This window comes from Galeopterus variegatus, unplaced genomic scaffold, assembly GCF_000696425.1.
Source record: "Galeopterus variegatus unplaced genomic scaffold, G_variegatus-3.0.2 Scaffold770, whole genome shotgun sequence".
NCBI lineage: Eukaryota > Metazoa > Chordata > Mammalia > Dermoptera > Cynocephalidae > Galeopterus > Galeopterus variegatus.
The window spans coordinates 451,326-473,586 of record NW_007726881.1 but is presented as its reverse complement, the minus strand read 5'-3'; the positions used below and the strand labels follow the sequence as shown (position 1 = coordinate 473,586).

The window sequence follows — 22,261 nt, the reverse complement described above, 5'->3', positions numbered from 1 at the left end:
AAAGGGACCATATTATGGACAGTTGGCATTATTCCTGGTGAGCGCTTATTGTGAGTGATGCTAATAAAGGGTCAATAAAATAGGCAATATCAATTCCCTAAGACAGATTAATGCCAACTCCTAATTGAAGAGAGCAAAAGTCCCTGCAGTATAAAGAAAGCTTGAGGTCTAGCACCACACATATCTCTAGGCTATGTTGTGCTTGTATGAGTGAGTATTGAGTGGGTCGGTGTGGGGGCCTTCCATGACCCACTGAGCACACAGGAAGTTGGTATCATCAAGTTGTAGTTTCATTTCCAGCCATTCACCAGGAGAGGATGGAGAGCAGTTTGAATAAAAGACAGCTCAATTTATATTTAGTAGACCTCAGAGTAGGAATAAAAGATTCAGGAATGACTCTAGTGTTTGTTGCTATCTCTACTAACATATGATATAAATTTTCCGTGCCAGAATAGCTTGTTTAAATAACACTCTATTCTCATAAACATACTTCTTTTGTTCTATTGTTATACTCACTGAATTGACTTATTTGATAGATAGTTTGTGTGTATTTGTGTGTATTAAGAGTAGTTAATAATAATGCCACTAATAAGAATTAATTTACTGAGCAATTTTTTCCTGTGGGTACATACAGTTTTCATTTTAATTTATTTTTTATCACAGTATTACCTGTCCCATAGTTGAAGTAAAATAATACAGAGAAACTGATAACAGAAAGCAATAGGTTCCCAATCATCCTCTACTCCATATTGTATCCCACTTCCAAGACAACCACTTTTTAATAGCTGCTGTTTTTCTTCTCTCTTCGTGTTGACTGGTAGGCATTCACGTGCTTCACTGGTTACAACAACATAAAAGGTGAACAGTGAGAAGCCTTATGCACCCCTTCCCTCCTTCTGTCCTGGAACTGACAATCACTCTATCAGTTTTTTGTCTACCTCCATTGTCTCCATGTCAATATGAGCAAACACAAGTACTGTATATACTCTTATCACTTCTTCCTTTCTGCTGCTTACTAACTCTAAATGATATATTTTCACATATCATTCATGTATGTGTGCATTTCTCAATTTAAAGTGTTCACCCCTTGATTTGCTCCCGTGATAGTGATGGACCTTAGCTAATTCACACCAACTCCTTCCCCATTCCTCCCATAATGTTGGCATTCTCTTGGTTGGTTACATTAGTACATTTGATGAATATTCTTAGAACCTTTAACTTAGTTTGAGATGTTAAAACAAAAATACCGTAGGTTGGGTGGCTTATACAACGAATATGTGTTTCTTGAAATTCTGGAGGCTGGAAGTCTGAGATCAGGGTGAGGTTTTTGGTGAAGGATGTCTTCCTGGTTTGCAGATAGCAGTCTTCTTGCTGTCTCCTCCTCACACCATGGAGAGCAGAGAGAGGAAGCAGGCTCTCTGGTGTCTCTTCATATAAGGACACTAATCCCACTCATGAGGGCTCCACTTTCATGACCTAATCACCTCCCAAAGGTCCCACCTCCTAATACAATTACACTGTGGGATTTAAATATATGAATTTTGGGGGGGGGGGGGCTCAAGCATGCTTTCTATAACAACCTTGTTTCTTATTTTATTTGTGTTTAAATCTACTCTCTGATCTGACGGGCACTGTTAGATGTGATTATCCAATTCTTCACCCTCTCTCCATCTTTCATCCTTTATCCCTTTGTCTTTACCTTATTATAGCAAGAATGGTATTTTAGAACATTCCATTTCAAAATAAAAAATCAGTCTTCCATGCTTTGCCTATGCATTGTTTCTAAAACTTTAAAACTATGAAAATGCTTTCATGTTTAAAACTATGAAAATGCTTTCATATAAGTTGATGAGGTCTGCTCTCAGTCAGATTCTTCTCCTTTCTTAGATGACCTATTCTTCCATTTTGCTCCAACCATTATTAGTTTCTTCTCTTACTCTTTCTTTGTGTTTGAAATTTGGACTATCCCTGTGTTTTCATGTTGGTCATTTTGTATACACTTGGTAGACTTTTCACTCTGAATTGTCATCCCTTTTCTCAGCTCTGATATTTCAGTCTACTATTCTCTTGTTCATTTTATCTTCTCCATTTTCTCTGTTCTCTCCTACTGGAAGTCCATTAATTGTCTGTTTAAACTTGCTAGAGTGGTGATTTTTTCTATCATAACTTTTTTCACGTGCTTTGTCTCCATGTGGCTTTGGGTCCATTACTTATTGTTTCAGTACCTCGGTTTGTCATCTGAAAATGAAGACTATAATACCTTCCACTGTTGTTAGGAATAAATAAAACAATGTAGGCAAAGCACTTAACTCAGCACTGGCTATCTGATACAGAGCTCATGCTATTAAGCTTTATATACACTGCATCTCTGTTCTTTAAAAAATTTTGGGGGGAAACATAATTTGAAACTCTAATATATGTTGCAAAGTGCTTTCCTGTTTTTATTCCTGGTATATCACTGATGTAGGTGGTAATAAATGGAGTCTTTAGCCCTCCGTACTCATAAAAACAAGCAAGCAAGCAAATAAACAAAAAGTTGCTTACTGTTTTCTGAGATTTTGGTTCCTCCAAGTGACTGTGAATCCATTGACTATTTATGTTACTTTTCCCCTGAGTATGGACATTCATTAATTAACAGCAAAATAATGGAAATGATTCTCTTGTTAATGCTAGTTATTATATTTGGTATTTTCAGTCTGTCATCTCTTGCCTACTCCAACTCATCAGTCTATAGGTCCTATAAAACACTTGCCAGTTCTTTAAGTATTGTAGAATTCTGTTAATGATCGAAGCTGCATAGACGATTTTTGTTTCCCACTATATCCATATAATCATATGTATTTTCCTTTGTCTCTGATGGTGAACATTTGGGCAAGTAGCTTCACCTCCCTGTGTCTTTCTTCCCTCTTCTATAAAAGAAACAATAATATTGCCTCAATAGTTTCTGCTCTAAAATTCTAGGTGTTGATTTTATCCTGCAACATTACTGAAATTGTTAATCGGCTCTAAGAGCTTTTTGGTAAAGTCTTTAGGTTTTTCTGTATTTTATATCCTGGCATCTGCAAACAGTGACAGTTTGACTTCATCCTTTCCAGTCTGGATGCCTTTTATTTCTTTCTCTTGTCTGATTTCTCTGGATAGTACTTTCAGTACAATGTCAAATAGGAGTGGTGAGAGAGGGCATCCTTGTCCTGTTCCCATTCTTAAGGGAGAAGCTTCAAGCTTTTCGCCATTCAGGATGACATTGGCAGTGGGCTTGTCATAAATGGATTTCATTGTGTTGAGATAATTTCCTTCTATACCTAATTTGCTGAGAGTCTTTGTCATGAAGGGAGTTGAATTTTGTCAAATGCTTTTTCTGCATCTATTGAGATAACCATATGATTTTTTCTTTGATTTTGTTGATGTGGTGTATCACATTTATTGACTTGCATATGTTGTGTCCCTGGGGTGAATCCCACTTGATCATGTTGTATAATTTTTTTGATGTGTGGCTGTAATCTGATTGCTTGTATTTTGCTGAGGGATTTTCGCATCTATGTTTATCAAGGATATTGGCTTGTAATTTTCTTTTTTTGTTTTGTCTTTGTTTGGTTTTGGTATCAGGGTGATGTTGGCCTCATAGAATGAGTTTTGGAGAATGGCTTCCATTCCAATTTTCTGTAATAGTTTGAGGAGAATTGGTATTAATTCTTTTCTAGAGATTTGATAGAATTCAGAAATAAATCCAACTTGTCCTGGGCTTTTCTTTGTTGGAGGATTGATGATTATTGCTTCAATCTTGTTGCTTGTTATTGGTCTGTTCAGGTTTTCTGTTTCTTCTTGGTTTAGTCTTGGTAGTTTGCATGATTCCAGAAATTTATCCTTTTTATCTAGGTTTTCATGTTTTTGGCATACAGTTGTTTATAATAATCTCTAATGATTCTTCATATTTCTGTGGTATCAGTTGTAATGTCTCCCTTTTTATTTCTGATTTTTTTATTTGGGTTTTCTTTCTTCTGGTTCTTGTTAAACTAGCTAATCTAATGGTTTGTCTATTTTACTTTTCTTCTGAAAAAAAACCCTTTTTGTTTCATCGATCTTTTGTATCATTTTCTGGGTCTCTGTTTCATTTAGTTATGCTCTGATCTTAAATATTTATTTCCGTCTACTTCTTTTAGGACTGGATTGTTGTTGTCTTGCTAGTTCTTTCAGATATAACATTTGGTCATTTTTTTGAAGCTTTTCTGTTCAACACCCAAAAATCAGTAGCATTTTTATGGTCCAAAAACAAACTAGCAGAAAAAGAAATCAAGAAAGCAAGCTTATTTACAAAAGTCACCCAAAAATAAAATACCTAAGAATCAGTTTAACCAAAGAGGTAAAAGATCTCTATAATGAGAACTACAAAACAGTATTGAAATAAGTGAAAGAGGACACAAAAAGGTGGAAAGACATGCCATGCTCTTGGATTAGAAGAATTAACATCATGAAAATGTCCATTCTACCCAAAGCAGTCTACAAATTCAATGCAATCCTCATCAAAATACCAATTACATTGCTCACAGAAATAGGAAAAGCAATCCTAATATTAATATGGAATAACAAAAGGCCCTGAGTAGCCAAAGCAATCCTGAACAAAAAAAAATACATAAATATATAAAGCTAGAGCCATAAAACTTCCTGACTTCAAGTTATTTTACAGAACTATTGTAAGCAAAACAGCATGGTACAGCCATAAAAACAGATACTCAACTCAATAGAACAGACTAGAAAACCCGGGAATCAACCCACATACTTATAACAACTGATCTTTGACAAAAGCAACAAGAACATGCATTGGGTAAAAGATTGCCTCTTCAATAAATGGTGCTGGTAAATTGGACATCCATATGCAGAAGAATGAAACTAGACCTGTATCTCTCATCATATACCAAAATGAACTTAAAAGGATTAAAGGCTTACATACAGGACCTGAAACCATAAATTACTAAAAGAAAACATAGGGAAAACATTCCAGGATGTAAGACTTGGCAAATATTTTATGAATAAGACCCCAAAAATACAAGCGACAAAGAAAAAATAAGCAAATGGGAATACATCAAACTAAAAAGCTTGTGTACATCAAAGGAAAGAATCAACAGAGTAGAAAGACAACCTACAGAGTAGGAGAAAATATTTTTCAAACTCTATATCTGACAAGGTATTAATATCCAGAATATCTAAGGAACTCAAATAACTATACAGTAAAACCAAATAATTAAATTATAAAATGGGCAAAGGAGATGAATAGACATTTTTTAAAAGAGGACATACAAATGGCCAACAGGTACCTGAAAAAATGCTCGCATCAATAATCATCAGAGAAAATGCAAATCAAATCCACATTGAGATATCATCTCAACCCAATTAAACTGGCTATTATTAAGAAGACTGAGAATAAAAAATGCTAGTGAGGATGCAGGGAAAGGCAAACTCTTCTACATTGTTCATGGGACTGTAAATTAGCACACCCATTATGGAAAACAGTATGGAGTTTTCTCAAACAGCTATAGATAGAACTACCATATGATCCAGCAATTCCACTATTGGGTATATATCCAAAGGAATGGAAATCATCATGTTGAAGGATATCTGCACTCCCATGTTCATTGCAGCTCTATTCACAGTAGCCAAAATATGAAACCAACATAAATGTCCATCAATAGATGGCTGGATAAGGAATATGCGGTATATATACACAATAGAGTACTACTCAGCCATAAAAAAGAATGAAATTCTGCCATTTGCAGCAACATGGATGAGCCTGGAGAAAAATATATTAAGTGAAATTAGCCAGACACAGAAAGAGAAAAACCACATGTTCTCACTTATAACTAGGTGCTAAGAAAAAAGGAAAGAATCCTTCCATGAATTTTTTTTTTTTTTTTTGGTGGCTGGCTGGTGCAGGAGATCTGAATCTTTGACCTTGGTGTTACTAACCAACTAAGCTAACTGGCCAGCCCCACACCCCCAGACTTATAGCCATCTGATATTGAACAAAGGCAACAAAACTCTACATGGGGGAAAAGACTGCCTCTTCAACAAGTGGTTTTGGGAAAACTGGATATCCACATGCAGAAGAATGAAAATAGATATGCATCTCTCACCGTACACTAAAATCAACTCAAAATGGATTAAAGACGTAAGTATATGACCCGAAACTGTAAAATCACCAAGGGAAACGAATATAGGTGAAACACTCTAGTAATGAGGTCTGGGCACAGACTTTATGAACAGGAGCCCAAAAGCACAAGCAGCAAAAGAAAAAATTTTTTAAAAAAATGGGACTGTATCAAACTAAAAAGCTTCTGCATAGCAAAGGAAGCAATCAAGAGTGAAACGACAACCTACAGAGTGGGAGAAAATTTTTGCTAACTATGCATTTGACAAGGGATTAATATCCATAATATACAAGGAACTCAAACAATTATATAGTAAAAAACAAATAGCCCAATTAAAAAACGGGCAAATGAGGTGAATAGACATTTTTCAAAGGAAGACATATAAATGACCAACAGGTACATGAAAAAATGCTCAACATCACCAGTCATCAGGGAAATGCAAATTAAAACTACATTAAGATACCACCTCACCCAGTTAGACTAGCTATAATCAAAAAGATGGTGAATATCAAATGTTGATGAGGGTGTGGGGAGAAGGGAACAACACTTCTGCACTGTTGGTGGGACTGTAAATTAGTACAACCACTATGGAAAACAGTATGGAGGTTTCTCAAACAACTACAGATAGATCTTCCATATGATCCAGCACTCCCACTTCTGGGTATATACCCAGAGGAATGGAAATCATCATGTCGAAGGGATACCTGCACTCCCATGCCCATCACAGCTCTGTTTACAATAGCCAAGACATGGAGCCAACCTAAACAACCATCGATGTATGATTGGATAAGGAAACTGTGGTATATATACACAATGGAATACTACTCTGCCATAAAAAAGAATAAAATTCTCCCATTTGCAACAACATGGATGAGTCTGGAGAAACTTATGTTGAGTGAAATAAGCAAAGCACAGATAGATAAATACTGCATGTATTCACTCATATGTTGGAGCTAAGAAAGAAAGAAGGAAGGAAAGAAAGACCACAGTAGTGCATTGTACTTGCAGTGGAAGAGAACATTCTATGGGCTACAAAATCGAGTGGAGGGGGAGGGGAAAGGGGAGGGAGGTCGAGGATAATTGGGTGGGGGACACAGGGTACAAATGCAATTTGTGGTAATGGGTATGCAGCCAGTATGAATCTGGCCCCAAATCATGGGGACATGGGGTGACAATCAGCTTTGTATCTCATGAATATTCATAACCAATAAAAAAAAAAGGAAAAAGGAAAGAAAAAAAGACAGACAGACAAAGACCACAATAATACATTGAACTTTCAGAAGAGAACAAAGCTAAGTATACTAGAGATGGGGGGAAGAGAGGTAGGGGGGTTGAGGAGTGATAGGTCAGGTTGTAGGCATGGGGAAATATTATAGTTTGTAATGATGAGTATGCTAATAATAATAATTTTTAAAAACTGTCATCAAATCATAAAATAAACAAAAAATTCTATAGTTCTATGTTAAACTACTCATTTTCTCCAGGAGACATTAACACATTGTCTCTTCACATTGATAGATGTCCAGAATCTACTCGACCTGAAACTGTGCGTCCCTGTTTCCTCCCATGCAAAAAAGACTGTATTGTGACTTCTTTCAGTGAGTGGACGCCCTGCCCGAAGTTGTGCCAAGCAAGTGAGTGGATACTTTTTTAGTGATTTCTTTTCCAATCATCTGATAGTTTTTCCATGGCTAAATAAGTGAGAGATTGTGGGATGTAAGTACCCTTCTTTTCCATTTGCATTCTGTATTAGTCTGTTTTGTGTTGCTATAACAGAATACATGAAACTGGGTGGTTTATAAAGAAAAATGACATTTATTGTTTACAGTTTCTGAAGCTGGGAACTCTAAAGTCCATCTGGTTTTTGTGACGGTAACCCAGGTGTCTCACATTGTAAGATGGTGGAAGCAGAGAGAGCAGAGAGAGCAAGAGAAACATATTATCTTCTTTTAAAGCCCTCAGAACCATGCCCTGACCAACATTTTTAATCTATTTTACTACTGCATGGTCCTACAATCTAATCCCCTCTTCAATGCTCCACCTTTCAATTACCATAATAGGATTTCCCACCCTTTTAACAGTGGGAGCTAAATTTCTAATACATAGAATTTGGGGGACACAATTCAAGCTCCAGTGAGTTTTGGGGGGACATAATTCAATCCACTACACATGCCATCCTGGGAACAAGGTTGGTAAGAGTTTGTGAATGAAGTCTTGTATTTCCAGATCCATCAGAACTTGGAAGGGAAAATATATTCAGTTATTATACATCATAATTGTGAAAGTATTCATCTTCTACTAACCCTGTCATGGCATTTTGAAATGCCATTCAAGTCTGATTCTTTATAAGGCAACATCGCCATCACAATTTCTATGCAGCCCCTTTGGGCTTGGAGCCCAATTCCAGGCACCTTCATTAGAATATAGGGCTTAAGTACTATGTTCACATCGCCAATAAATAGAAGCACATGGGAGAACAAGAGTAGATACAATAAAAACGTTGAACAAGAAATTGGCAATATATAATTTATATATTTTTATTCTTAATGGTGATGCTTTATACACCTGGGTGTATTTGAAGGGCTATGATTCAGGATACTTAATATCTAAGGCCTAGATGAACACACAGGAGTGGTATTGTAAAGTGGCCCTCTTTCTTAGAACAGGCCTAGTCTCCAAAGCAGTTTCCTGATGAGCTAGTCCACATGGCGATACAAGTACTTCTCCCAAAGCTCCATTTTGGCCTAAGAGCTAGAGTTAAAAACTCGATGCCTTTCCCCTAGTCTCATACCCTAGCCTTGGTCCTTTGGGTCTTACCATTGCTACAACAAGAAGAGGCAAATCCAAGAAAAGGAAGGACAGAAGGAGTATTAACCATAATTTCCAGAGTAAAGTAGGTCTTACCCACTCATCCCTGGCCTTCTCTTGGCTGGTGTGTCCTTTGAAGCAGAGCATGGCTCTTACTCTCTTGCTGCACCAGACTCCTGGATGAAGGGAAAAGAATGTATGTAGTTCCACAGAAAGAGAACCTGCAAGAGATTGAGAACATTAGCACCTTTCCTTAGAATGTCCCAGCCCTGTGCATCTGGGATCTCCCAAGTAGCTTTACAGTACTCTCCAAAATACTCTGGGATCTGTAGCATCACTTTATGAGAGAAAACTATGGCCAGCGATGGCATAGATCTGGCAGTCATTCTAGTCACCTCTCAGTGATCGGCAAAGGGTGGTAACAGCTGTTGAAGATGATCATCACCAATGTCTTGTGATGCAATGGTGGGGCAGCTGCATGAAGTTTTATAACTGTGCCATTTTATTTTTTTAATGATTCTCCACAGTAGTGATCCTCTATAGTAGCCTCCAATGAGCTTTGCTTATAGATAGAATCAGAAATAAATATATTGAATAGAAAGCTTTAAAAATACATTGTATTATTTATCTGATCTTTTGAAGGGTAGAAACAATAATCTCTTCTAGAAACTTTCTAAAACTTTTTTTCTTTCCTGAGTGAAGATTCAAAGTATGAATCTTCTCAATGATGTATGAACAGGTTTCTGTTGTTTATAACAGAATACCTGAAACTGGGTGATTTGCAAGAAAACAAATTTATTGCTTACAGTTTTGGAGGCTGGGAAGTCCAAAGTCCAAGGAGCACATCTGGTGATGGTCCTGGTGGTGGCAACAGTGACACAGGGGTCTCACATGGCAGAAAATGGCAGAACAGAAAAAGAAAAACACTCATGTGCTCTCCTTTTAAAGCCCTCAGAACCACACCCCTGACCCCCACTATTAATCCATTCACTATGGTATGGTCCTACAACCTAATCATCTCTTTAAGGTCCCACCTTTCAATTACCATAATAGGATTTCCCACCCTCAGCAGTCACAGGGGGAGCCAAATTTCTAACATGTAAAACTTGGGGGACACAAGTCAAGCTTCAGTGTGTTTGGTGGGAGACATTCAATCCACAGCACCAGCATTTGCTGAATAGCCAGGGGAATGTCATTTCCAAACAGAATAGGACAGAAAAGCTACTGTTTGTATTCTGAACCATTTGAAAGGCAGCATCTAGGAGGCCTACTTTTGGAATTTGAGTGTAATGTACCTGAAAAAGTTTCAGGATCTTACAGGTAAATATTGAACAAATGCAAGGGGATAATATAATCCATGATGATGGAGTTTTCTTGTGGTTCAGCTATTTCTTTTAGTTTCTTATTCATGAGCATTTAGCATAATTTCTCTGTTAAACGGTTATAAGAAAAGACTGAATTAAGAAGAATAACCTGCTGGCAGCCAGAAATTGGTGTTGGAGCTTTTGAAATCCCCTGACACTTAGGGAGGCAGATTAGTTTTGTTGAGACAGTATGCCCTGGTGACCAGAGACTGCTTCAACCACTGCTATTTCATGGCTTCTATATTCAAAAGAATTCTTTCTGCTGTCGGCGCGTCTTCTTCTAGCATTGACTAAAGGTGGAGGAATCACAGAACATGTAAAATAATTGCTCTTCAAGCAACTTTAAATTTTACTCCAATTTCCAGAGATTCAATTAGTTGCTTAAGTGGTTGGCATTGTAATGAAAACAGTTCTAAACTTCTGTGGTCTCTTTTTGCCTCCAACTTTTTAAGGCTAGATAATTCTTTTCACAGCTTGGAAGCCGGGGCACCTGGAGGAGCAAAGATTCAATTTTCAGATTTCTTCCAGCTTTCCACTTTAATCCTATTTACCCTCATGTTTAGTTTATACCCTGGAACCAAGATATTATTAAATAATCACAGGTTAATTAGGAGGCTCTATGGGAGGGGGAGAATTTGGAGGAAATGGTACCTCTAAGCCCATGGTTCTCAAAGTTCATAGCATCTGAATACCTGGAAGCGTCGTTAATATGCAGATTTCTGCCTCCATGACAAGAAATTCTGATTCAATAACTATGGGATGAGTCCAAGAAATCTGTAGTTGTAAAAACTACTACTCTGAGTGGTGATCCCCTCTCCGGCATTCTGATGATAAAAAGCCATAGATCTATGACAAACCCTGCTTTAGCTCTGGCCACATGGCCCTTTTTTCAGTTCCTTAAATGTGTCATGTTCTTCCCAATTCATGAGGCTGTAGGTTGGGGCATAAGAGCATAGACGCTGGAGCCAGATGGCTGGGGTTAGGTTTTCGGGTTTGCTCTGTGACAGATGTATTACTTAGTCTTTCTCTGCCTCAGTTTCCTCATTTGTGAAATGGGGTTAATAATCACACCTGCCTATAAGGAAAGCACTTAGATCACCTTCTGGCAAAGAATAGGCACTTGGCAAGTGTTTGTGTAGCTGTTCAGGGCCTTTGCACCTGCTGTGTGTGATGCTGGCACTCTCTTCAACTGCCTCTCCTACCTGGGTGCTCAGCCTGTGCACCCACGTCAACCCGCTTTAACAGCCTTTCCTCAGTAATGCTGCTCTCCTCTCCCAGACTACCTTACCAACTAACTAAGCAGATTATCCTACAGCATCCTACTCACCCCTTCATGAACTCACCATTCATATCTTCCCTTGTGGATGTTGCCTCTGCCCAATTAAGTCCATGAATGCAGGAACCACTTCTGCTGTCTTCAACTCTGGATCCTCTAAGCCCAGCATAGTATGGGACGTATAGTTGTCACTTGATAAATATGTTGAATGTACAGCTGTTCTGTAAAAGGATGGAAAGGTATGGATTTGAATCTGGGAAGCGGATTTTCTGTACTTGAGAGTCTTTCAACACATCCTTTGGGAAATGGTGTTCTAGAGCAGTACTTCTCAGACTTGAATGTGCATACAAGTCCCCTAGGGATTGGGGATCTTATTAAATGCAGATTCTAGTTCAGTAGACTTTAGTATAGGTATCATCTGGGATCTTATAGAAAGGTACATTTCCAAACCTCATAGGGTCTACTGAATTCGAATCTGCATTTAATAAGATCCCCGATCCCCAGGGAACTTGTATGCACATTCAAGTTTGAGGTGTACTGTTCTAGAACACCATTTCCCAAAGTATCTGTTGAAGGAAATTTTATTAGAAATTTCTGAGCAAGGCAATGTCTTGGTCAAAGTTCTAAAATGAGAAGAATGGATCAGGGACAGACTAGCAGATGGGGACACAGGTGGAGTGGGAGAGGGGTGGAGAAAGCGATTTAACCTGAACTGAGAAGATAGGAGAAATGTTCCAGGACTAGGATGGGCCTGAGCAAGTGGAAGCCTCTACCAAGCAGGGCAGAGGAATTCTTTTTTTTTTTTTCTTTTTTTTGCATCTGTGGCTTCAGATTGGGTCATCAAAGTTGAAAAGAGATTATTATCATGGTCCTCAAATTTGGCTGCACAGTGGAATCACCTGGAGATCTGTAAAAAATACTGATGCCTGCCTCCTACTCACAGACATCCTGATTTAATATGTTTGTGATCTGACCAGGAAATCACTGGATTATATAAATCTCAAACCAAATCCATTCTAAACCTCTCAAAAATCCCAGGTGCTTCCAGGGAACCTAGTGCACAAGCGGTGATTTGTGCGTTCACAGTGGATGAGTAGTGGCAGGTTATGTTTTGTCCTGGCTGGGCTCATGAGCCAAATTCTTAAGACTTAAAGGTATTTTCAATGCCTGAAAAATGTCTAGCTAGCAACCAGCCATGCTTCTTGCCTTCTTCCTCCTCCTCATGTGAGTATCTCTAAAAATAATTTTTGATAGTCCCACGTTCTTCTAAGCAAACCACAGGGCTCTCAAGCTTTGGGCCTGTTGTGACCTCTCTAATTTTTAAGTCCCTGTATAAACTAACCAGATTATCAAGAACCATTTGTTGGTGCTTTTCTCGCTATTTTTCTCCTATTCTTTCTTCAACTTATGAAGCAAATGCCTCCTTGAAGTATCTAATATTATTTGGTTAATAATAGCAACTGCTTGTTAATACACTGTTTTCTCAGCCCCGTGGAGTTTTTCCAACGCACAGATGTCTGAGACTCACCCTAGCCCACTTCAGTCAGAATCTCTTCAGGTTGAAAGGACATTTGCAATATTAAGTAAAGCTCTCCATAGGTGACTCTTACAAGTGTCAGAGAATGAGAAACACTCATTTAGTGCTTACTTTTTATAATACATCTTCACATAGATTTTAACGTAGGAGATCATTGACAATTGTTTGCCTGGGTAGTGTTAAAGTTAATTATATTGACCACCGCTGTCATTACCATCATACCTCATTTTCACTTTAAGGTCAAAAAGTCAATACTGTTTTTCCAAGATTTCTATCAGGCTGTCTTTAAAGGGGTGTACTTTGTATCTTCAACATTTAATTATATGAAATTTCAAACATATACATACTACAATTTTAGTACAATGTATTAATGATTAATGCCATGTGCTTTTGTGCAGTGATGACTTCACAAAACAATGATCAATGCCTGGGCATTCTTATTTTGTCTTTACTCTCAGTTATCCCCCCTTCTACCCTGCCATGGACTATTTGAAATAATCCCCAGATGCATTTCCCATTCCATGAAAAGGAACAATATGTAGGAGGTAAATTTATTGTACTAGAAGATGAAATGTGGCATATTCAGAATAGCTCTTTGTATTTATTCTTAGGAACAATAGAGCTAATAATTAATTATTTGTCAGCCTCAATAATTAAAGACTGAGGGGGCACCTTAAACTTTTGTCTCTAAGGGGTTAGCTAGATAACAGTATCATTCATGGTAACAGGAAGGCCAATGGCAGACTGCTGCTGGGAATTGGTAGGAAACCACATTTGGTGGGATCCGTTTCCTCCTGTGTCAATCCTCTTGGAGTTAAGCCTTGAGTTTCCAGTGTCAAAGACTGTCAGTAATGTGGTTTTTGTTTGTTTGCTTGTTTGTCTGTTTGTTTGTTTGTTTTAGCACCTAGGTGGTTAAGAGCGTGAATTCTTGAGTTAGATTTCCTGGGTTCAAATCCCATCTTTGACATTCAAATCACTTTAAACTTGATGTTTTCAGTTTCCTCCATTCCAAAATGAGATGATATTAGCACCTATTCATAGAGCTGCTATAGGAGAATAGGACACATGGAACAATGCCAGGTACATATAAAAATATTGTTCTTATTATTATTGTATAATGATGATGATGATGATGATGATGAACTAAGTTCCTTAAGGTCAGGAATTTTTCTTTTATTATGTTGGTGCCCTGCAGTATTAAGTCTCTTATGTGTTGGTATCAAGGTGGTTGTTTCCGTGTTTCTGTTTTCCCTGGACAAACTCTAGATGGCAGGAGTTTTCAACTCCATTAATAAACTTACAGTGCTTAGCACCATGTCTGGCATAGGACGGGGCATTCAGTAATTATTGAATGCATGAATAAATGAACTCCACAACTTTTCCTTCAGTTCTAATTCTTGATTTTGTTTCCATTTTAATGAAAACAGGCTTTAACAGATTGTTCGATAGATTGAGGCAAATTAGGGAATTGGTCATTTAGTGTCAAAGAAGTCAAAAGTAAACTATCCTGGACTTCAGAATTTTGCCCACTCAAGTGTTTACAAACACCACCCTCCTCTTCACTTGCTTTCGAGCAGATGCAATCCTCCCTCCTCTCCACAGGCCAATCTATATCTTTGTCCACCTGGGTGATAGACAATAAAATGCTAGTTTATTCTCAAATAATGAAGGGCCCACTGTGTTTGAGTAATTGAGGCTTTGATCTTGGAACACTGGCCCAAAAAATAATGTTGAAGGTGATCTAACACCTTTTTCTTCCTTGAGAAAGTCACTTAACCTAAATCATATTTACCTCCACTATAAATTTTGGGTAATGTTATCTTTTCCAAAGTGCTTTTTGAGAAATTAAATAAAATAAGATGTATAGCTCACATATATGTCTCCAGACCCAGCCTGGATACACAGAGTACAGTTACCTTTATCTTTACAGGCACTACTGGGTGTGACTTTTTCCCTTTGTCTCTAATTTAAAGTCCATAGATCACTACATGGTTCTGATGCTCCATAAATATTCCTGATAATTTAGTAGGAGAAATGACAGATATTTGGGCTTGTAGAGATTACAGTTCTCAATCATACTTCTGTCAAACTGAGGAGTACTGCTGATAAAATTCATAAAAGACACCTTCTTCCAATCCATGGGGGAGAAAGTTGATGAATAAAATTCTCTTAATTAAAAATTCTTTTAAATCTTTTCTCACGTAAATCATAGCACCTTCTTCCTGTCTCTAGTAAAACCCAGTATAAGATGTTATCAGATTTGGTAAAAAAAAAAAACAAAAAAAAAACATTCCATCAGAGTTCCATGACCGTATTCAGACCAGCAGGAACACCTGGGTTAGAACAAGAGCTGCTGCTCAGAACTCAGAACTTCAGTTGGTGTGACCTACACGTCTCCTTCAGAGCAAATGTTAATCCACGTACGATCTGACAGGGGAAGCATTTTCAGTTCAAACTCTTTTATCCCACCCCTTCACTCCCTCTTCCTTCTGGAAGAGAGATTAATGTGCATTTGCAAGGATGTGGAGTCCACAGTATTATCGGCTTGGTTTCTCTTTACCACTTACATTGGCCCCAGGAGGTAAGTCTAGTCATTCATGACTAACAGGTGAGGAACTCCAGGCTCAGAAAGATGAGGTAACTGCTCCAAGGTTACCCAGCATGTTAGAATCAGAACAGGGTTGGAATCCAGGTTTTTTTGAGTCCAGGACCTGTTTTTATCCCACAACAAGAAGTTCCTTCTGATGTCCACAGGCATAGCTCATCTTTCATGTCTATTAGGAAGTCAAGAATTTGAAGCTTGGCACCTGGGATGCAGGCTTTGCACGTTACAGATCACACATTACTTTGACATGTGCTAACTCCTAGGCTGTCAAGACAGTTTAGTGATAAAGGAAAAGCTGTTTTATTTGTTCTGCTCTGTAGATCAGGCAACAGACTCCTCAAGGGAAGCACTGTGGTCAGAGTGCCCAAAAGGAACAAAGACAAGAAACCCAGGGTTGAACTTCCTGCATTGTCTTCCCTGGTGGTCTGTATAGGTACAGAGAGGCAAACTGGAGAAGTTCAGCTCTTATCACTGAAAGGCTGTAACTTCAGCACAGCTTTGCTTCGTCTCACTGCCTTTTCTTACCAGATTTATAATAGCTGTAATTTATTTAGTTACCCTATTTATTTATTTTTATTTTATTTCTTTTTAAATTTCATTTTATTTTCAATTGACAGATACTAGTTGTATATATTTATGGGGTACAGTGTGACACTTTAACTTATGTATACATTGTAGAATGATTAAATTAAGCTAATTAACATATCCATCGCCTCTTCTGACTGTAGTTAATAATAATGTATTGTATATTTCAGACTGCTAAAAGAATGGGCTTTAAGTGTTCTCATCACCCTATTTAATTCTTACCTCAACCTTATATAGAGAGAACTACTATTACTTCATTTTACATATGAGGAAGTAGAGGCTTCAAGATAGAGACCAAGTTTGCAAAACTAGTAAATGTATAAACCACATGGAATCCTAAGCTTTTAACCACTTGTTCAGCAACAAAACATTTGCTGAAGGATATCACCGGGTTCCAGGCACTGCTAAATGCTGTGTGTATGTGCATAGGGTGGTGAGTGAAACAGACACAAGTCTCTCTGCTATGGAGAGTACAATCTAGCAGGAGAAGATAGAGATATTGAACACATAACTACCTAAATGAACATGCCATTACTAAATGTGCTGTGCAGAAGGTCGGGGTGCTATGAGAGAAGGTAATACGAAAAATTTGATTTTTTTCTCCGTCTAGAATGTCTTTTTCTTCATCTCTACTCCTAGTCCAAATCTTACTGAGACGTAAATCTTTGCCTCTTCCACAGAGTTTGTCCTGACCTCTCTGCTGGAAATAACTACTCCTACCTCCTAAGTCCCATCATCTTGTCTGAACTACTTGCATACTAGCTATTGGTAAAGGTGTTCTGTGTCCCTTTAAAGGAACTTGAACTCCTTGAGGGATGAAACTTGCCCTTTCAGTTTTCAGTCCTCATAATACCTAGTAATAAATTTAAGAAAGACTAGAACTCAGTAAATCCATGTTAAATAAATGCATGCCAGTAAGAACCAATCTGCTTAAACAGACCTTGCAAATGTAATGTAAAGCTTAATGTAAGGACATATGTGATGATGCTGGTCACAGAATGTGTGGGCCTTGGAGAATCTGATTGTCTCTGGCCTTCCGGAAAATGTGGTTAAAAAGGAAACATATTTCATCCTTTTATTTATTTTTGTTTACTTTCTTATTCATTCACTTATTTGTCCATCAGTCTATTTGTTTATTATTGTTCGTAATGAAGTCATAGGAATATCTCACCGAAGCAAACCTATTCAATTGCTAATTCCTTAAGGCCGTGTCCCAATGGAATTTCACATTTCCACAGAGGTCACCAACTGAGGTAGAGGTTACTGTTTTCAGCTATATAGATATAGGAAATGCAATCCAGGGTTTCTTTTTTGGTAAAACCCAAGGCTACAAGGTTGAAATGCAAAATTGTGTTTATGTGCAATCTTTTGGTGGCCTAGACTGACCTGAAGGTAAAACTTAGAATAATTGGAACAGGTTTCTAAAAGTGTGGTCCATGGACCTCCAGCTCAGAACTACCTGGGATGCTTGCTACAACCCTACAAGATTCTGATTTTTGAAGTCAGAACTGGGGCCTCAAAAATCTGCAATTTTAAATAAATTTCCTTAGTGATTCTAACACACACTCAAGTTTGAAAACCAGTGTATTGGAAAAACATTCAATTTAACTATCAACCATTAGATTCTTTAAGAAATGTGTGACAAGAACCTTCCATATTATTCTGATTAAGTCAATTTCAGTTTTAGGGATCAAAGACCTTAAAGCTACATTAGGTAAGAAGGGACTTGTTGGGAAGTTATAAAAGGAGATCTCACCGATGTCCAAAAATAAGGAGAAAAAAATCCATCTGGGCATTATGGGAACTGAAAATGCAAACAGGACCTGAGGCTGCTTTCTTCCCCTCTCAGGGCAATCGTGGTTCTTCCTGTCTCTACTTCTCCACATCTGCTGTCCTGCCCCTTCTTATGGGCTGCTCTGAATCACTACACCCTTATAACCAGCAGGAATACAGCCCCAGAATGGCTACCAAGTCCCAACTCTACACAACTCTTTAACTCAAACTCCCAATGTTGACAGTAACTTCCCTTCAAACTTTTAATTCAATTTATCAAAAAAAAAAAAAAAAGGTGTCTCTGGTGACCAAATATATATTTTTGTGCTAGGTCACTCAGTCACTCAGCAGCCTGTTGGCACAGCCCCTCGGGTCAGAGACCCATCTGGAAAAGGATGAGGGTAGTGGTGCCCGAAGGCAGCAGCGACTCAGTGTGGGATCATCCTCTCGGAGGGTTCAGGCAGGGAGGCTGCCCTCTCCAAGCTGCTGCAGCTCAGCAATTTGAAGGGAATTTAGAACCTGACTCCTTTCCTTCCTTGGGTTACCAACAGTCCCTCTGGGTGCTGAGCTATTGGCAGAAACTAGCATGTTACCGACTCAAAAGCCACCCTCTTTTCACTTTGCAGCTTTGGTTTGGGAAGAGAGCTGTTGTAAATTAGGTAGAAATATAGAAAAGGAAAATGAAGCTCCAGAGAATATAAATGCAGTAGAATAACACCTTCATGCGGAATAGAAACTGCGGAGAGAGAAAGCACTCGCCCTGAGCATGATCTGTGCCAGATATTTTACTTCAAACAAGCAAAATATGCTGTCTGTGTGTAGTTGAGTTCTTATCAAAATGCCTTGTCTATGATTCCTGTCAGTAGTCTCTGATAAACAGTGTTGTCTTGGTTGTCATAAAATAAAAACCAACTTACCCAACAAAACCAAATAAATAAAAAAGCAAATAAAATAAACAAATGTAGATTTGGTACATGAAATTCTGTTCTTTACATCTGAAGCCCAACATTATGCCTTCTTAGTTTGCATATAATAGTTGCTTTAAAGCACTATTAATTTCCTTCATTCAACAGCCAAGCTACATTACCATAAATAAATCCTGTGGCACATGTGGGTACTCAGAATGATTTATTGTTAGCATTGGTGGCAAAAATATGTGTTTCTTTGAATGTGAAGTCTCTTTCTTATCAAAATGCTTTTACTTCTGGCTGGTTTCGTTCTCATATCTCTAGAATTCTCTGCAGACAATACAATATGATCCCTATTTGTCTATAGAGATAAATGAGTTGTTTTTTCAGAAACAAAGTTATCCACTCTAATTAGTAGTTTATTTTTAGACTTTTGATGTGCTTCCTATGAAGAAATAGAATAAATTAGTTTTGATTTACCTGGGGTGTTACTTTAAGTTTATAAAATAATCTGCAATTAAAAAGAATAAATTAATTATTTGTCATTTCCTTGGCTTTGGTCACATTTTAATATGATTCTAAATTAGAGAGTGATTTCTGGAGGTTTTTGACTCACTGGATTAGCTAATATGATGGTAGATTTATAAACTTTAATTTGTCTTACTATAAGAAAGCTCAGAGTTAGACATAGAGTTAAATGTTGGAATTTAAATATGTCAATTTGAAACTCCAGGTTTTATAAGAACAGCAAATAATTTATGTATGGTAACAAATCAAGACACTATTAAATTCATGCTCAGAATGAAGTAGATTGCTCATGGTTTAGACAAACAACTTGTAAGTGTCCCCAGAAGAAAAATCAGCACTGGATATTCTGCCAATCTTTTGAAGTTGCTTCAAAATTAAGCTGCTACATATAGAGGGTTCAGATAGAATATATACTGAATGGCATGTTTTCAATGATAAAAAATAAAATATCCAAAAATAAGTACGCCAGGAATGATAGACTCTGCCGTTTGAGATCTTTCCAAGTTAAATTTAATTCACTGATACTTAAAATATGCTTATCGTAACTGTATTTTGAGACCTCACGGATAGTAATCAAAGTAGGAATGCAGATTGTGTGAATATGGTGACAATTTCTGTTCAAAGTGTGCTGATTTCTAACTTGAGGCAACGGTATTCTCTACCATTGATAAATGACCACAATGCTTACTGAGTTGATACTTGATTATATTTAGTTTAGCATTTAATTATGTTATATCCTAAGCTTCTCTCCAATTCATTCATGTGTGGCAGAGAGAGCTTGACCGTGACCTTTAGAACCTAACATACTTGTGGTGGACTCCTGGTCTTGCCACTTCTAAGTTATGTGTTTTGAAATTTAGTTAACCTTTCTGAAACTCTATATGCTCATTGGTAACACAGAAATAACATGTAACATGGGTAGGACAACTTATATCATAGGGTTTTCTTATTCCATATGAGGAGGCTAACTCAACAACAGTTGCTCAATATGTGATAATTCCCTCCTCATCCTCAACTATGTAGTTTGTCTCCCCAGAATGAGTTGTAGGATCCACGTGTACTCAAGCTCAAACCATAAATATTGTATATTTTATAAACAGAAGATACATAGAGGTGTGTGTGTGTGTGTGTGTGTGTGCAAGTGTGTATATGTTGAAAGAGAGATTTTCTTATAGCAGGACAATAATAGGAGTTTAGTGAATATATATTTAATTATATAGCATGGAACATGAAATAACATTATACATGAACAACGAGGTCATACATGGTCTTGGACTTTGAGGAGTTCTGGCTTTTCTCCACTCATCTTTTTTTCCACCCCAAATCTGAAACAACTGAGAGTTAGTCAAAGCAGAGGAGATCAAAATACCTGCTGATTGGCAACCCCAGAACTAGACAGACTTTCCCACCTGGTCACAGACCATGCTGGATAGCCAAAAACTCTCCTTGGGTGAGCACAGCTAAGAACAGAGCAGAATACGTGCATCTTCTGAGCAGATGTACCCAGAAAAAAAAGGGAAGGAAAGAGAAACGAGAGCTGCATATGTCTTTTTCTTTTTGCCAAAGTCATGATTTATATGCCACTCATTAGATGCACTCCCAAAGGAGATGTAGGTGAAGGGAGTTGGAGTCTAGGGACAAGGAAAGCTATGGCAGTGGATTGCCCTTCACGTGGAAGAAATCATCAGAAGGTCTCCACCCTCCCTGTCTGATGCTACACAATGTTGTGAACCCACATCCCACCTCCCACTCCCTCCTTTACATCCCACTGTCAATACTGGCTTCCTTTCTGACCAGGCTTGTTCCGTCAATAAGACTTTCACATGCTGCTCCTTCTCCCTGAAAAGCTCTCCTCCCATGCCTTTGCTTGGATGCCTTTTGATCAACACTCTGTTTTCAGTTCAAATGTCTTCACCTCAGAGTGCCTCCCTCTGACTCACTTATTCCTCCTTCTCCCTGTTCTCTGTCTTGCTCATCACCCTGTGTTGTTTTCCTTGTAGCACTTACCATTGTCCTGACTAGAATGTAAGCTCTGCATCTTGTTCAGTGCTGGAACACTTTGAGTAGTGGCTGCCGCAAAGTCAGTGCTCAGTATTTACTGAATGAATGGTGATGGATGAGTGTGTCATTAATTCAGTGAACCTTTTTGTAGGAATTACCATGTGCCAAATTTTATGCCAGCTGCTAGTTCCAAGACAAAGTTACTTTAATCAAGGGGATTTTTCACAGGGGATCCGCTTGTTTTCTATTGAAAGCGTAAGCACAGGGAATTGTAGTGCCAGAGAAGAGGGGCTTTTGCTTTAGTTAAGTGCTTGGGAAGTATGTGACTGAGAAGGTGAGATTTGGTAAATCAGGAACTGCCAGGAAAATGTAAGAGAGAAGTTTACAGATAGCAAGTAGCAGGGGGATGCATGTGCAGGTTAGTGGTGTGAGACTGCACTGTAATTGAGTGAATTACGGGCAGCTCATGATTGGGATGCAGAATCTGCATGGGAGGGGTGATAAGTAATAGTGTTAGAAAGATATGCCAGAGCCAGCTCATGAAGAGATTTATGCCCTTCTAAACAGTTTGGACCTTATCTGGAATACTGGTGGACTTTAAATTTTAAGCATGAGTGTGATAAAATAACATTTGTGTTTTAGAAAAGTACCAAAACAGTGAAGTGAGACAATGTTGGAAACCAGTGGATAAATTAGGAGACTACTCAATTATCTGGGCAAGAAAGGATGAGAA

The 22,261-nt window shown here is 38.0% G+C and overlaps 1 protein-coding gene across 1 annotated transcript in view; it reads left to right on the top strand.

Moving 5' to 3' along the window:
- Window positions 1-22,261, top strand: part of LOC103590118 (thrombospondin type-1 domain-containing protein 7B-like) — a 419,640-nt gene that overhangs the window by 25,512 nt on the left and 371,867 nt on the right. The window contains exon 5 of the mRNA XM_008572266.1: window positions 7,662-7,777. Within this exon, the coding sequence (XP_008570488.1) occupies window positions 7,662-7,777 (116 nt within the window). The remainder of the gene's footprint in view (window positions 1-7,661; window positions 7,778-22,261) is intronic.